The following is an 18,103-nucleotide window of genomic DNA, read 5'->3' as shown; positions in this document are numbered from 1 at the left end:
GGCTGCCACGCTGCTCCGACACCGCTCGCCGGCCTACACCGTCAAAATAACACGGAGAAGACTTCGACTGGGTGAGACCTCTTCAAGTTGTAAACCGGAATTTAAACAGTTAATATGAAGCGTCGCTGTATTTGGCATAATATTCTTCAGAGTGGTTATTAACTAAATTCGAAGGTCAAACGACAAGACCAAGAGGGCGCGCGTTAGCAACTTCCGTGAGGGCCGAGCGAGCTGGTGTAGTGAAAATATCACGACCCGATCATGTAACTTAAAAATTATACCAACTTTAACTCTCCACATCATGTAATGAAGAATCGTAGCCATTACGACCTGAAGATAGTACGTACGGTATGACTATTTGCAGACACAAGGGACGGCATGCACGATAAGAATTACGTGTTACGGAAGCAATGTGTAGGGGTCTTCACGTGGTAGCGGCGGAATAGAAACATAAAACTGTATAGACATAGTATCGTGCTATGTTACGTTGTAATAATGTGGGAGTTGTTAATCTCAACCAAGGGTTGTGTGCTATAATAAGGATAAATAAATAACCAGCTGTAAAGTACAATGTACCTGGAGTTAATGTTACGAGAATTAGTTATTAAGGTTATGAATGTTCATGGTGACTAACACTTTGTAGATTTCAAGCCTCTGCAGTTTAGATTGACGGCGTACTGGTCGTAGGCTGCGACGAGCTCACGCCTCGACAGAATTAAGGCTATTGTTGTTACATGTTCCAGAATTATTCAGTGTGTTAATTCGCCGGTCTTGTGTTGTAGTGGGATCATTATCAGCCGTTAGATATTACGAGGACCCGGCTTATTTACGACACATGTCAGTTTGAGATTCAACGAAATACGTGTTTGAGTTATTGGGCTTGTTAATAAATTATCATTGGAATGAATTCTTCTTGGCAGCTAGTTTACGAACCAACCGCAAACGTTCTTTTCCCTCCTTGTTCGGGTTTTCCTATGTTATAGTAAAACCCGTGACATAACTAACTGTTGAGAACTATTTTGTCAAGCAACTATGACATTGTTGATACAATGTTTGTTAACTTATAGGTTATAGATTAACTATTTTGTTGTTGAGTTGTAGGAGCCTGTATTAGTAAAAAAGGATAGAGAGATTTTCTGTAAGTAGTTGGCAACACTGGGCCTGGAGTTGACGATTGTGGAATGTTCTTGGAAGTTTGTGATTTTGTAAAGTGTCATGTATGGGCTTAAGCAAGGGAATTGCATAACAGAAAAGCTTGGCATGCCACATGTAAGCCCTGGGTATTTCTCATATAACAATGTTCATGCTGTGCGTAAGCACTCGGTGTGTTACGTTTAGGCTCTGGACTTGTTGCGTGTAGGCCCTGGGAAGTTCCTCACACTTTTTACCTTCTTCATTTTATGTATCATGCTCAGCAGTCACCTTCACGAGTCTATTTTAGGTTTTGACGTCTCTTCTCAATTTTGTTAATGTACTATATGCCTGCATATAGAACTTGTTCTCTATAAGGAGCCCTTCATTATTTAATGAACATAACGTAACATTTAGCATGACAAAAAAAGTTACATGATTTTTGATAACAAAAAATTGTTTTACACTTTCCTTCAAAATAGAACTTCGACTATTATCAAAGCCATCTATTTTTTTTTAACAAAAATAGTTCACACGCGTTATCCTCAGCGTCCATCGGCAACATAAGATCTCAAACGTTAAAAAGAAATATTGTCTGAATTGCTTCTCAGAATGAATACTAAAGTAATTCAAACAGAGTTAGAAATCTCTCAACTTTTAAGTGTATGAATATAAACTCGTTCAAAAATGTCGATTAGTATAAATTTCTGCTTATTAAGCTGTTTTCTTTATCTGCAATTCCATTTATAATATTAATTTCATAAGTTTTTAAATTCTTCATTAAAGTTATGAAAGTGTTCCGATGTGAAAAGTTCTCCTAGATTTGAACCAGTGGCTACTGTGTGGAAAATTAAATAAAAATGCTTAAATAATCACAACATTTATTTATTCAATTATAAATATATACGTTGTTCCCTTGACTAATATGAAAAATAACAGTCCGATGTATTTTAGAGCCTAGTTTCAAATCATTCTGCAGAGAACACGTTATGGTGAAGCAAGGACCATGTGATGCAGTAAATAATTACAATAACTAAAATAATACAACACTTAGCATTATACATATTATAAGGTGTTTACAAATTAAATGTGATACATCTTAACTAGTCCGAAAGATCTTATGTTTACAAGAAGCATTAAATTTTATACACATTGATTTTAAACATTTTAATTATTTATAGAGTATTTATGTCATGGTGACAATTACTTCCAAATGTGGTATGTATTGAGTACCATTCATTATATAATATTGTAAAAAATGTATGTGTTATTTTATTAACTGCTGTTGGGTTCACAAGTAAAAAAAATACCCATGTTGTTCCTAAAGTTTTCAAAGGTAATAGTTAAATATAGTAATACTGTGCAATGAGGTAATATTTCTAAATGCTACTCTTGAGAAACCAGTAAAAAATAAAATTAAGATTTATTTCAGTTCTGGTTAGCAAAATGTCCTTTTTTAAAAGTTTGAAATTAAAAGGATGAATGTACATTAATGTTCCTGAAAATGTTTTGTAGCTTTCAGATAAAAATATCAGCAGGCACAAGCTGTAATTGAAAACTCAACTACATACAAACAAAGATTGAGGGTCTCAAATTGTTTGCAAATTTCGGAAATTTTTACTATTTGCTGCACCTTCAAGTGGTCCAGGAGTAAAATATGAGTATGCACTGTGCTCATCGGCACCTATACACAAATGCAACCGAATAAAACTTTTGTGATGGTGAATAACCAATACAAAGTACTATACAACACTGAAACACATCACAGATTACTACAGAACTCACAACTGGCAACAGTTATCTAAAAATATACAGCCTCAAAACTTTGAAAATTCAATTACACACTATACATGACAAAGTATTCTATATAAAACTTTCATCTATCACTTATCGGCAATATACATAATGTGAGAAAGTATTCAACCCCACAGTGTGTACAAAAATACTACAACAATTATTATAAAATGTTTCCATAATTTGGTTGATATTTTTGGCAGCCATAGAGATAATATATTTTTAAATTGTATTTTATACATACGATATGTACATAGTACAGACATAGATAAATCAAATATTTAATTAACATCATCATTATTACTATATTGTGAATTTTTAAAAGCATATTTTGATGATTGCTGGTTTGTATGAAAAATTACAGCTTACATTAAAGAAGAAAATATCAATTTACATAAAGATTTGTAATTTATAATTGTCTAGTACTGGTTAAGTGTTGGAGTTAATAAAATATTAATGTAAAAAAATATTAATCAAAAATTAAAATAGTTAGTGAATTAACGGGAAAAAATATAATTGGAGGAAAATAAAATATGGCAAGAAAACTAATTAATTGAGAAATATCTATTGCAAGAGATTTCCATTCAAAATTCGCAAAGTTAAAAACCGAATTTAAAAAAATGGAATAGCTAGGATTAAGAAAGAAATCTGATGTTATCAAAAGAGTGAATTAAAGCAAAAGATAACTGAAGAGGAGCACAAAGCAAATTAACTAAAATATACAATTTATAAGTATTGTGATCAGCATAAATAAAAAAAATATCTAATTTTATGATGCATGAATCTTATCTATTATGTGCCACTATCAACTTTTATGAACTATACACATAATGGGAATAATACATTAGCACTTTTTAGTACAGTTACTTCCAAAAATCGTCTGCAACATGAAATAAACCTTCTGTTGACAGTAAGACATTATGTATGCAATAGAGAATGAATTTTATTACTGTTCAAATAATTACTTGAAAAGTGAATAAATTCTCACGTTGGAAAGTAGTACAAAATAACTAACATGACACATGCATGGATTGGATGAACAAATGAGGATGAAAACAAAGAAAAAACATTAAAAAATAAGATTTTTTTTGTTTGGCACTTATCCAGTCTGGCAAGTTCAAAATGCCATAGTCTAAAAAGCAGTTTCTTTAATTTAGTTAAAACATATAAGTTCATTATTTCATTTTAGTTTTGAATCCTTTAATGTAATTTTTCCTCAGTAATATTCACAAACATTTTTATCCTGAAAAATTATTGATATTATATGACATATGCTAACAGCTATTAATATGGAAATCAAATTACATGTTTGAATAAATCAACACTCATTTTAGTGCTCAATATATTCTCAAAATGCTAAAATTAAAAAAAATTGTTGCATTTGTAGCCACAACCTACAAAAAAGTTTCAATAATTAATGTAAAGCATATTTGAAATATTTAACTAACAAATATGTTAAAATAGTTTGTTATGTTTCTACCTTGATTAACATTCAAATAACCAAATAATAGGCTATTTATTTTACAAGGTACATAAGTGACATTTATTCATCTTCACCTTAGAAAATACTTTTTAAGATTGTAAATTTTTTTATCTGAAACCACTTTTCAAACTAACAACACTTCTGAGAACTATTTTCAAATAATTTACATGTAAAATATGGCAAGGAAAAAATTTACAACAAAATTGATTGTCAAATATTGTCCTAAATATTTTCATAACACTTCAAAATATGGGTCTTAACTAATAATTTACTTTAGTACACCTAAACAAAGTAAGTTGAATTGAAATAAATGATGTTACAAACTTAATAAAAAATTTCCCAATTATTATTATATTTTTTATTAGTAATATGCTAGGCTATAAGATTTGTGTAGTGCAAGATACTAACATTGAAAGGCAAGATCATCTTAAAATTATATACAAGAAACAAACAATCTAATTTATTGCTACAAACGACATGTGTATGAATATACCTTTTTAGGGTTAAATTTCATAAAATAGTAAAAAATTACACAATGACATTATGTAAACAACATTTTACAAATATTTACAGAAAAAACCATGTAGGTAGTAAACAAGTAAAAAAATAATTAATATTTGTAACACAGCTCAAATATGTTATTTCAAAAATCCAGAAAAAAATATTTGTTTGGTAATTAATTGATGTTGCCTTAAATACAACCATACAGTTAAAATAAAAAATTAAAATCATTTACAAAGTCGCACTAAAAACTATATAGTTGTCGTTGATACCATTCTTAAAAATATATTTGCCTGAAAGTTAAAGAAAATTATATAAATCGGTAAAAAAAAATACAGATAAATAGTAAAAAAATCAGCTCTAAAAATTTACAATTCCTGAAATGTGATGTTTCTGGCGGGTTAAGAAAAAAATGTTTTTAAGGCCTGTACAGAATAAGTTGCACCGTGAAAGTTTATTTTTTTTCAATAGCTGCATCACAAATAAACCAACAGACTGCGAAAAACATGGTGACCACATGTCGCTTCTACGTAAAACCGACAGCTAGAACACTATGCAACCCGAGAGAGAGAGAGAGAGAGGCGCCTAGTTGTGCTTGTTGGGCAGGAGCTCGGCGGCGGAGGTGGCCGTCAGAGAGAGCCGCCGGATGTTGGGCTTGTCGTACTCCTCCATGCTCATGCCGCGCGACATGCGGCGGGAGCGCGGTCCACCCTCGCTGTCGCCAGAGCTGCCCGAGAAGGTGCGCTGCCGCTCCACGCCGGGCATCACCAGCGACGTGAGCAGTCCCTGGCCCTTGCAGAACAGCAGGATGCTCTGTGCCACCTTGTGGGGCTGCAACACACCACCCAGTGTCGCCACACTGTGCTCCACGCCGGGCATCACCAGCGACGTGAGCAGTCCCTGGCCCTTGCAGAACAGCAGGATGTTCTGTGCCACCTTGTGGGGCTGCAACACACCACCCAGTGTCGCCACACTGTGCTCCACGCTGGGCATCACCAGCGACGTGAGCAGTCCCTGGCCCTTGCAGAACAGCAGGATGCTCTGTGCCACCTTGTGGGGCTGCAACACACCACCCAGTGTCGCCACACTGTGCTCCACGCTGGGCATCACCAGCGACGTGAGCAGTCCCTGGCCCTTGCAGAACAGCAGGATGCTCTGTGCCACCTTGTGGGGCTGCAACACACCACCCAGTGTCGCCACACTGTGCTCCACGCCGGGCATCACCAGCGACGTGAGCAGTCCCTGGCCCTTGCAGAACAGCAGGATGCTCTGTGCCACCTTGTGGGGCTGCAACACACCACCCAGTGTCGCCACACTGTGCTCTACGCTGGGCATCACCAGCGACGTGAGCAGTCCCTGGCCCTTGCAGAACAGCAGGATGCTCTGTGCCACCTTGTGGGGCTGCAACACACCACCCAGTGTCGCCACACTGTGCTCCACGCTGGGCATCACCAGCGACGTGAGCAGTCCCTGGCTCTTGCAGAATAGCAGGATGCTCTGTGCCACCTTGTGGGGCTGCAACACACCACCCAGTGTCGCCACACTGTGCTCCACGCTGGGCATCACCAGCGACGTGAGCAGTCCCTGGCCCTTGCAGGACAGCAGGATGCTCTGCGCCACCTTGTGGGGCTGCAACACACCACCCAGTGTCGCCACACTGTGCTCCATGCCGGGCATCACCAGCGACGTGAGCAGTCCCTGGCCCTTGCAGAACAGCAAGATGCTCTGTGCCACCTTGTGGGGCTGCAACACACCACCCAGTGTCGCCACACTGTGCTCCACGCTGGGCATCACCAGCGAAGTGAGCAGTCCCTAGCCCTTGCAGAACAGCAGGATGCTCTGTGCCACCTTGTGGGGCTGCAACACACCACCCAGTGTCGCCACACTGTGCTCCACGCTGGGCATCACCAGCGACGTGAGCAGTCCCTGGCCCTTGCAGAACAGCAGGATGCTCTGTGCCACCTTGTGGGGCTGCAACACACCACCCAGTGTCGCCACACTGTGCTCCACGCTGGGCATCACCAGCGACGTGAGCAGTCCCTGGCCCTTGTAGAACAGCAGGATGCTCTGTGCCACCTTGTGGGGCTGCAACACACCACCCAGTGTCGCCACACTGTGCTCCACGCCAGACATCACCAGCGACGTGAGCAGTCCCTGGCCCTTGCAGAACAGCAGGATGCTCTGTGCCACCTTGTGGGGCTGCAACACACCACCCAGTGTCGCCACACTGTGCTCAACGCCAGACATCACCAGTGACGTGAGCAGTCCCTGGCCCTTGCAGAACAGCAGGATGCTCTGTGCCACCTTGTGGGGCTGCAACACACCACCCAGTGTCGCCACACTGTGCTCCACGCCAAGCATCACCAGTGACGTGAGCAGTCCCTGGCCCTTGCAGAACAGCAGGATGCTCTGTGCCACCTTGTGGGGCTGCAACACACCACCCAGTGTCGCCACACTGTGCTCCACGCCGGGCATCACCAGCGACGTGAGAAGTCCCTCGCCCTTGCAGAACAGCAGGATGCTCTAAGCCACCTTGTGGGGCTGCAACACACCACCCAGTGTCGCCACACTGTGCTCCACGCCGGGCATCACCAGTGACGTGAGCAGTCCCTGGCCCTTGCAGAACAGCAGGATGCTCTGTGCCACCTTGTGGGGCTGCAACACACCACCCAGTGTCGCCACACTGTGCTCCACGCCGGGCATCACCAGCGACGTGAGAAGTCCCTGGCCCTTGCAGAACAGCAGGATGCTCTAAGCCACCTTGTGGGGCTGCAACACACCACCCAGTGTCGCCACACTGTGCTCCACGCCGGGCATCACCAGCGACGTGAGCAGTCCCTGGCCCTTGCAGAACAGCAGGATGCTCTGTGCCACCTTGTGGGGCTGCAACACACCACCCAGTGTCGCCACACTGTGCTCCACGCCGGGCATCACCAGCGACGTGAGCAGTCCCTGGCCCTTGCAGAACAGCAGGATGCTCTGCGCCACCTTGTGGGGCTGCAACTCACCACCCAGTGTCGCCACACTGTGCTCCACGCCAGACATCACCAGTGACGTGAGCAGTCCCTGGCAATTGCAGAACAGCAGGATGCTCTGTGCCACCTTGTGGGGCTGCAACACTACCCAGTGTCGCCACACTGTGCTCCACGCCGGGCATCACCAGCGACGTGAGCAGTCCCTGGCCCTTGCAGAACAGCAGGATGCTCTGCGCCACCTTGTGGGGCTGCAACTCACCACCCAGTGTCGCCACACTGTGCTCCACGCCAGACATCACCAGTGACGTGAGCAGTCCCTGGCAATTGCAGAACAGCAGGATGCTCTGTGCCACCTTGTGGGGCTGCAACACTACCCAGTGTCGCCACACTGTGCTCCACGCCGGGCATCACCAGCGACGTGAGCAGTCCCTGGCCCTTGCAGAACAGCAGGATGCTCTGTGCCACCTTGTGGGGCTGCAACACACCACCCAGTGTCGGCACACTGTGCTCCATGCCGGGCATCACCAGCGACGTGAGCAGTCCCTGGCCCTTGCAGAACAGCAGGATGCTCTGCGCCACCTTGTGGGGCTGCAACTCACCACCCAGTGTCGCCACACTGTGCTCCACGCCAGACATCACCAGTGACGTGAGCAGTCCCTGGCCCTTGCAGAACGGCAGGATGCTCTGTGCCACCTTGTGGGGCTGCAACACACCACCCAGTGTCGCCACACTGTGCTCCACGCCGGGCATCACCAGCGACGCGAGCAGTCTTTGGCCCTTGCAGAACAGCAGGATGCTCTGTGCCACCTTGTGGGGCTGCAACACACCACCCAGTGTCGCCACACTGTGCTCCACGCCAGACATCACCAGTGACGTGAGCAGTCCCTGGCCCTTGCAGAACAGCAGGATGCTCTGTGCCACCTTGTGGGTTGCAACACACCACACAGTGTCGCCACACTGTGCTCCACGCCGGGTATCACCAGCGACGTGAGCAGTCCCTGGCACTTGCAGAACAGCAGGATGCTCTGTGCCACCTTGTGGGGCTGCAAAACACCACCAAGTGTCGCCACACTGTGCTCCACGCCAGACATCACCAGTGACGTGAGCAGTCCCTGGCCCTTGCAGAACAGCAGGATGCTCTGTGCCACCTTGTGGGGCTGCAACACACCACCCAGTGTCGCCACACTGTGCTCCACGCCGGGCATCACCAGCGACGTGAGCAGTCCCTGGCCCTTGCAGAACAGCAGGATGCTCTGTGCCACCTTGTGGGGCTGCAACACACACCCAGTGTCGCCACACTGTGCTCCACGCCAGACATCACCAGTGACGCGAGCGCCTTCATTAAAGCTTTCGCTTCATGTAATGCCGGAATTACGCGCGGCCCCATATGGTGAGAGAAATGGATACGCCATTTCATCGCAGTCCGGAGGCTTCGGTGGAGGCTATGTCGAGATGCTAGGTCATTAATCCCACACCGACACCATCTACAACTAGCCAATTCAGCGATTAGAATGCACTGAAGGGATTATTCTGAGAGGCTGAGAAACCCATATAAGCATCAACACCACCACTCCAACGAAATTCAGCAAACCAGCGGTTTCCTCACTGGCACCACAGGTGTCTATCCAAGCCTACTACATTCTGTAAACCCCCTCTGGATACACCGAACAGTGCTCACAGAAAGCTCGTAATATGGCCGAGGTTCCTCTCCAAACATAAAGTAGCTCTCCAGGCTAGTACTGGAGCAGAAAATGCTGCTCACCATCCACCTGTTTTGGAGCGGGATATCCTAGGGCTTGCTTGTGAAGCTCCAAGCGACCACTTTAACTTCACCAGAGTTAACCTCCGGGTCAGAATGCCGGGTGAATCCAACGCCACACTGCCTTTATCATCAATAAAAACTTGATGTAAGCTCTCGATTGGCAACCCCGCACTAATGCCTAGAATTTTCATGGCAGTTGGGGCTTCTCCTGTCGACCCGTAAGTCAATGGGAAAACTCTCCCAATCCGAACACACATGAACTCACCTCGGAAACTGGAGACTCGCAGGAACAGCCCCTCGACTGTCCCACTGACACCGGCTCATCGGAGTTTATGGCTTTTATGGCTTTCAGGGCTTTTACAGCCCGTTTGTAGCCCTCAATGAGAAAAATCTCCATGCCCAGGCCTGCCACTACCATTTCGCCATTGCAGATCCTACATCGATCTGCGGCCTGAGGGCTCGGCAGTGCTTATCCACCAGTAAAGTTCCCGAGCCATGTGATGTTGCCGCCGACGGAGGTTATCCACCTCATCAGATACCTCCTTTGGTGTCGGGACGAGGACTACCAGGCAGAGCTCACTTTAATAAATACCACTGGTACCACAAGGAGGAAGTAAGTTCTCCTAAGCGCGGAGCGGCTGAATATTCAAATTCTTGCGCATTTTACATCCTCTACTTAGGTCATGTCTTAGGTACTAGTTCCGGCCCCTCAGACGACAATCATCTTCTCCTTCAGGAGTTACTATATTCCAAGTTGCAGGACATGGGTAAACTCCCAGCCCCTGGCCCTTGCAGAAGAGCAGGATGCTCTGTGCCACCTTGTGGGGCTGCAACACACCACACATTGTCATAACACTGTGCTCCATGCCAATTATTACCAGCGACATTAGCTAGTCCTTGCCCTTGCAGAAGAGCAGGATGCTGTGTGCCACATTGTGAGGCTGCGAAACACTTAGCTCGTGCATTGGATACTATTGCTAGCAACAGCTCCGACACCTCAGACATATGGAGTATGTACTACAAACAGACGTAATTCAGTCATTTACAAATATACTAGATGAAAATCAGAAATCACATAGCACAATGGTAGGTTTCCGTAAATAGAGTTAAAATTAAACCACTCATTATCATTGTTAAGTGATCAATAAGTGGCAAAAATTTGGTGGAAAACTTTACCTAAATTATTGGGACACATACAGTGGACACATAACAGATGTCTGTCACGCCAGCAGGTGGGAGACGGAGGCTGTATTCACCGACTGCAAAAGGACAAGTGACAGGTGTCTGTCACGCCAGTAGGCGGGAGACGGAGGCTGTACTCACCGCCTGCAAAAGAACAAGTGACAGGTGTCTGTCATGCCAGCAGGCGGGAGGTGGAGGCTGTACTCACCGCCTGCAAAAGGACAAGTGACATGTGTCTGTCACGCCAGCAGGTGGGAGACGGAGGCTGTATTCACCGCCTGCAAAAGGACAAGTGACAGGTGTCTGTCATGCCAGCAGGCGGGAGGTGGAGGCTGTACTCACCGCCTGCAAAAGGACAAGTGACAGGTGTCTGTCACGCCAGCAGGTGGGAGACGGAGGCTGTATTCACCGCCTGCAAAAGGACAAGTGACAGGTGTCTGTCATGCCAGCAGGCGGGAGGTGGAGGCTGTACTCACCGCCTGCAAAAGGACAAGTGACATGTGTCTGTCACGCCAGCAGGTGGGAGACGGAGGCTGTACTCACCGCCTGCAAAAGGACAAGTGACATGTGTCTGTCACGCCAGCAGGTGGGAGACGGAGACTGTATTCACCGCCTGCAAAAGGACAAGTGACAGGTGTCTGTCATGCCAGCAGGCGGGAGGTGGAGGCTGTACTCACCGCCTGCAAAAGGACAAGTGACATGTGTCTGTCACGCCAGCAGGTGGGAGACGGAGGCTGTATTCACCGCCTGCAAAAGGACAAGTGACAGGTGTTTGTCCCACCAGCAGGTGGGAGACGGAGGCTGTACTCACCACCTTCAAGAGGACAAGTGACAGGTGTCTGTCACGCCAGCAGGCGGGAGGCGGAGGCTGTACAAACCGCCTGCAAAAGGACAAGTGACATGTGTCTGTCACGCCAGCAGGTGGGAGACGGAGGCTGTACTCACCACCTTCAAGAGGACAAGTGACAGGTGTCTGTCACGCCAGCAGGCGGGAGGCGGAGGCTGTACAAACCGCCTGCAAGAGGAAAAGTGACAGATGTCTGTCACGCCAGCAGGCAGGAGACGGATGCTGTATTCACCGCCAGCAAGAGGACAAGTGACAGTTGTCTGTCACGCCAGTAGGCGGGAGACGGAGGCTGTACTCACCGCCTGCAAGAGGACATCCCCCGCCCGCTCGATCTTCAGCAAGGTGACCTTGCCCTTGTCCAAGTCCCGGTTCAGCTTCTCTACCATGGAGGCGTAGGGGCTGAGCATGCCCGTGATCAGCAGGACGTCCACCTTGCAGTTCTTCAGCGACAAGTCCTTGCGACTGGAACACACACCACATACCTATTACACCCACTATTAAGCACTTTTCTCATTATTAACTAACTTAAATCCGACTGAGACCCAACAAAATACACATATATTTAAAATAAATAATCTTTACTTTTAAGAGGAGCATATCTGATGCGCATCACAGCGGATTGAATTAGAGAAGTTTCTGATCGCAAAAGTTCCTGTTTATCAGCAAATTTAAATTTGCACACCTGAACTATTCAGCTGTAACCAGATCTCTTAATCAAATTTTTATCATGCAATACAATTTATCAATAAACATTGTCAATAGCGGATCTTTTTGCGATACACCTATCCCGCAACATTGCAAGGCAGTTATATATTTGTTTCGACATAAGTATGAATAAGAACACATTCTTTAAACATATTAATTGTTAAATTTAATTCATGATATTTTATATACGGCTCAGATTATTCAATTTGGTTTTGTTTCATTTACAGTTTGAGTTACATGATTGTTGTTCTATCGCATTATTAACTTGGCAGCTGCTTAGTTAGTTTTATTTTGTTATTAAACTTTATTAATTATTTAAGCCCAGAATTTCACACTATTAGCAAATTTTCTAAAATTATTAAACTCATCAAAAATTCCCTAAACAATTCACATATTTTTTATTAGAAATAACTGCTGGGTCAGCTGTCATCCATATGCCATACATTGTTTAATGTGATGTATATAGGCGGTGAGAGTAATGGTGGACAGTGTGGGTTTGTTATAACAACTGTGAGCAGAGCAGTAGCAGTGCTCGACAGCACGAGAAGTGTGATACATAGCGCAGGGTCTCCGCCCTGCTAGCGTGAGACCAGGCAAGCGCCTCCCATCGGGCCGTGAAAGCTGTCAAGCTCCGATGTGTCGGAGACGGTTGGACATCTGAGGGGCTGGTCCACCAATTCCCGAGGTGACCTCGAAGACTTAATGGGGCAGTCAACCCGTTAGCTTATGGGCTAACAGGCAATACATAGTAGACCCAAGTGTCAGGAAAGATCTGGGTGGTAGTGCGGGGCGGCCAATAATTTACTGAGAGATTCTCCTCAAAGAGCCCAGGCCATGTGGTATTGGTCTCGCACTTGGTTTGTGCTCGAAGGTTTACGAGCAAGCCCCAGGAATCCCCACTGTGTCACACTGCTCCGGCACTAACCTGGAGAGCTTGTAGAGATCAGCCAGAGAGGCTGTTCTGAGGACTCCCAGAGGTGAGAGAGGTCCGGATATGCACCCTTTACTGGCTGCTGGAGGGACTAGCAGACAGAAATGCTATTGGTTGCTGAATGGGCTAGAGGTTTGGTGGTGTAGATGCTGGGATGAGTGGTCTCAGTCTCTCGACAAATTTCCTCACAATCGCCTCCAGACCGAGATGAAACACCACAAGGGGCCACGCCATTTCCCGTCAGACTCCATCCTTCCAAGGGTATCTGCCGGTACGCAAGGGTTTAGTGAAATCAGCGAAACGCAATCTTTGATTCAGTGTTCTCCTATCGCTTGGAGCGAGCTCGGAGGGTTCCCTGGCCCCGAGAAGGGAGAGGTTGGATAGGCCTCCACCGGACCACGTGTTCTACGAGGGACTGAGGGCTCCCAGAATAAAGTGGTAGATCTGAGTAAGCGCCAGCAGTATTGTGACTGTCTGGTTAGCTGAGTGAGCTAGGGGGTAATGGGTGGTGACGATGCTGGGATGCGTTGCCTCAGCCTATTTCACTATAGCTGAGGCTCTATTGGCTTTCCCGATTGTTATTGGAAGGAATGTATCTCCTTCTGGATGCGGGTGTATTCTCCTTCTGCATCCTCCCAAGGTCTGGATTGGGCTAAGACTGGGAGAACCTAGTCGGTGCAGCCGTCTTATATGGGTGTAGGGGCTAGTACAATAGGTTGGTGCTGGCTGGAGGTCTGGTCGCTTAAGGTCAGCGCTTCCACCATATTTGGGCAGTCTTGACGTTAGTGCCTGAATGGGGATGCCAGTTCTCAGTCCTCACATACAAGGTCTGGACTGTTTGTTTGACTGAAGTTACCCGGAGCCTACCTATCGGTGCACATGCCGCGATCCATGCAGGCAAAGACGGCCTGAACACATGTTGTCGGGGCTGGTGTGTTCGCCACGCAGTCTCGGCTGAAGGCGGCGGCGTCCCTAGACTTCGCGGAGCCCTAGTATGTTGGAGAGGGGCCTTAACGGGGCGCCTGGAAGGTATGGCATAAGCTTTTCCTCGGAACATTTGAAGGAAAATAACTATTTAAAACAACATTTTAAAACAAAACTCGAAATGAAATTTCGGTTAATTTTTTTTGCTAATTTATGTTTATAAATTATGATATTCCTTCCTAATAATATAGTATATTTGGTTTTATAAATACTTATTGGAATTCCGGTGAAGTTGCATCATTGCGTGAGAAAACGGAATTTTCGAATGTTTTTATAGTAATAAATCATGAACACTAAATTGAAATCTTAAATATAAAGACCAGCACTTCAAATTGCCTGCTAGTAACAATTAAATACTCTTTTTTTTCTCATAAATGGCCATATTTTACACAGGGAACTAGATAAACAAGGAAAACAAACACGAAAAAGCCCAGCAGAGGCCCTGCTGGTTGTGAAGATATCCTTGATGAAGCGCATGGATCCAGGGTTGGACAATGACGGACATACTCGTTTACAATGACCCGTATGTGTTCGTACAATGAATCCTTGCGAAGCCGCAAGCAATCGCAAACGGAACACTCATGGCTGCCTATCTTCGGTACTGTTAGTTCCTGAAGGCATCGCAGTACAGTGAACGGTCATTATTCCGACAGTCTATGGTTCGCACATGCTGTTATCCGACAGATATCCGAAAAGCTGCTCGCGTTCAGAGTTTGTGGGTGGATATCCCGACTATCGTCTACTGGTGGTTGGATGGCGGTGCGCGTGACGTCAGGTTTAAGGCCCGTGTAAACTTTAGCTGTAGGGCTCTTGTACCAAGCCTCGGCCGCCACAACTACTATCCAAAACTCTATGCTTACAAATATCTGTAGAGGGTAGTTGAGAATGGTATTCAGCCAACAAAAATAATTCGTTCTGTTAGTTACAGAAAAATACTGTTCAACAAAAATTACAATGTATTTTTTAATATTTTAAAGAATTTTAATCGTTTGTTTATCTTAAGTACAGTAAAAAAAATTCTGTCTATTATAAAAAGTTATTATTCTTCTTTTGCTTGGCTAGCTTTTCGTCAACATTGGGGCATAGAGAGGGTTTTCCTTGGTAATTACTGTGATATTTCCAACTAAATATATACATAAAAAAATAAGATTAAAACACTAAGAATTCGTTTATAAAAGACGAGTAAAATATTACATTTAAAAACTTTCCTAATCTGTTTCCAATAAACCCGTAGTTTCATCCTATAATTGTTTTGATAAATTCTACACTTCCTTAATTTTTACGGTAAACTAAAAAAAATCGTGACATTTAGATATACTTGTACGTTATTTTAACTTTAATGTTAAATTTATGAGTTAGGTTCAAGACACTAGGTATTCCACGTGGGTTTGAGCTAACTCTCAAATTAAAAAAAAAGGGGTTGTCTGTAAAGTCGGTTTACGGACGATAATTTTACGTGAAAAATTCATAAGCAAACATTGATGAAAAATTGCATACTTTTTAATTTTCAAATATTATTTACAGTTTTTACAAATTTAATTTAAATAATTTGTTTAAATATAATCACGAACAATTAGTAAAAAAGCCCACCTTAACCTGTTTGATATTATAGAAGATTTTCTCGCACGGTGGTTGGCCGGTTCTTGCACGCTAGGCTCAGGCGGAACATGACAATTTTTCGTGCGTGCAGCCGGCGTTCATCAATTTATAAGACGTTCTAATGTCAAAAAAAATTTAACTCTCCTACAGTAGTGGTAACATATAAAAGTGTAATAATATATACTTACTTCAGGAATGCGTTAACATACTGCTTGAGGTTTTTCTGGTTGAGTGTTCGCCTTATCCTGGTCTGGAACTCTGCCATCACCTTCTCCTTGTCCGGGTTGGTGTCGTTCACCAGTTGCTGCGACACACACGGACACACACCACCACCTTCTACACTGCTCTCCCTGTACTTCTCTTGTCTGGTCAACACTAGGCGCGACATACACGTTGTTTACTTCATCTCTGAGTGTGCTTTGTGCTTCCTCACTATTAGCAGCAAGATTGTCCTTAGGCAATCAGGGCAGTCAGAAATCACTATTACATCCTTCAAGGGAGTGAAAACCAAATTTATTTTGTAATGAAGGTGGTAGTTAAAGTTAAGTTTCCTTATTTTGAACACAGAGAACAATAATGTAAAAAAAATAATCATGTTGTTAAAGACAATTAATATAAAATTATTCGTAAGAATATGGCGTGTGTATTACGAACAGGGTTAACTCAGTCGTTTACATATATACCAGATGAAATACAGAAATAACACAGCTGTGTGCTGAAATATGGCAGGTTTTCGTAAATATAAATTAATCGCTTCATAAAAAAATGTAGAAGATTACAATTTATTGTGTGTGAGTCAACAAGTTTGTGTGAGAGCGGGCAATCCCTCATAACATTTAAATTTGGAAGATACCACCATAGATGCTACACAGAGATTTATCTTAATTTTACTGAAAAATCGCTTTTTACATAAATAAAATTACCTGAAGTATTATTTACGTGATTCATCAACTAATTCACAATTTACATTCCACACAACTATGAGTTCTATTCCTCGATACAGGAAATCAATAAATCAATCAATCATTGAATTAAAACCCACTGCCCTGGCAAGTTCTTTTTCAGCTAAAAGCCTCAATATGATGTTAAATTTCTGGACCACGCTTGACTCATAGTTTTTTTATGGTTAGTTCATTAAAGTATGCTTGTTTTATAAACGCAGAAATTCCATTCCATATGTGGCTTCATCTACTTCTTACAGATAACTTTCAGTATGAACTTATGCGTGACACACAGTGGTAGCTGATATTTGGCACTGTTTTATATTTTAAATAAAGTAAACTCTAAAAATATACAATTTCAAACACACACAAGAAAGGTTTAACTTCATTTCAACAAGTTAATAAAATGTACTAATCTCTATTGAAGTTTGTGTTCATCTAAATTAATGGTCAGCTGATTTGATTTCATGGAAGCTGCGAAATTGGTGCGTTTCCAATAAAATGGGTCAAATTGCTACTGATATCTTCTCACTCAAAACAATTCGCAAATAAGACTGTACTGATGTAACTTCACTAAAAGTTCTACGTGTATGGAACAAAGTGAAGACATTTTTGATATCGTGGTCTCATTTGATAGATAATAAAAAAATTGATTGTACGGAAAGTACAGTTTTTGCCACACACACAGAACTGTGTAACAGCCAAGGAAACCTGATGCATGCTTCAGGAAGCAGCATGTATCCCTCTGTCGCGAAGGGTCGGATGTTGGGCCAACACACATGCGCTGAAAAAAGGGAGGGGGTAAACACAATACACTCAGCTGGAGAGGGGGTAAGGAGGGAGAGGGGAAGAATAGCTATGACGCGGCGATGACGTGATAGAAGCGGCGCTCGCTTCAACTTAAACTGCAGCTACAAAGCAACCACACACCAATGAAAGTTTAAGTTGATCTAAATTACAATTCAAACATCGAGCACGCTAGCTCTTCAAAAATATTTATCAGCGACGTTTCACAGGAAATGCTGTGAACAAAATTACCATACAATCACCATTGACTGTAAAAAAAGCCATGTAAATATGTAAACCAAAACTGAAATAATGTAATTTTATACTAAGAGTGCGCATAATGCCAAACTCCCATGATCATAAATGAGAATATGATAAAATGCGCTACTGTTATTATGTTAACGAGATAAACTGACAAAATATTTTTCTGCAATAAACTAGACGTGTCGAGTTTCTCTAAGGTTACGCCCGAAGACGCCACA

The 18,103-nt window shown here is 43.6% G+C and overlaps 1 protein-coding gene across 4 annotated transcripts in view; it reads right to left on the bottom strand.

Annotated features, from left to right (window-relative positions):
* Window positions 1-2,000: 2,000 nt before the first annotated feature.
* LOC134535781 (uncharacterized protein ZK1073.1) overlaps window positions 2,001-18,103 on the bottom strand; it is a 328,050-nt gene continuing 311,947 nt past the window's right edge. For 3 of the 4 annotated variants that reach the window (XM_063375040.1, XM_063375041.1, XM_063375043.1), the window contains exons 7-9: window positions 16,083-16,198; window positions 11,975-12,137; window positions 2,001-5,740 (exon numbers count right to left, since the gene is read on the bottom strand). In XM_063375040.1, coding sequence (XP_063231110.1) covers window positions 5,495-5,740; window positions 11,975-12,137; window positions 16,083-16,198 — 525 coding nt within the window. In that variant the 3' untranslated portion in view covers window positions 2,001-5,494. Of the gene's footprint in view, window positions 5,741-10,032; window positions 10,474-11,974; window positions 12,138-16,082; window positions 16,199-18,103 lie in introns of those variants that run through there. The other variant, XM_063375044.1, reaches the window with a different exon arrangement.

Source organism: Bacillus rossius, chromosome 10 (assembly GCF_032445375.1).
Source record: "Bacillus rossius redtenbacheri isolate Brsri chromosome 10, Brsri_v3, whole genome shotgun sequence".
NCBI classification, from domain to species: Eukaryota; Metazoa; Arthropoda; class Insecta; order Phasmatodea; family Bacillidae; genus Bacillus; species Bacillus rossius.
The sequence above is the reverse complement of the archived record's forward strand: the minus strand, read 5'-3'. Positions and strand labels throughout refer to the sequence as shown.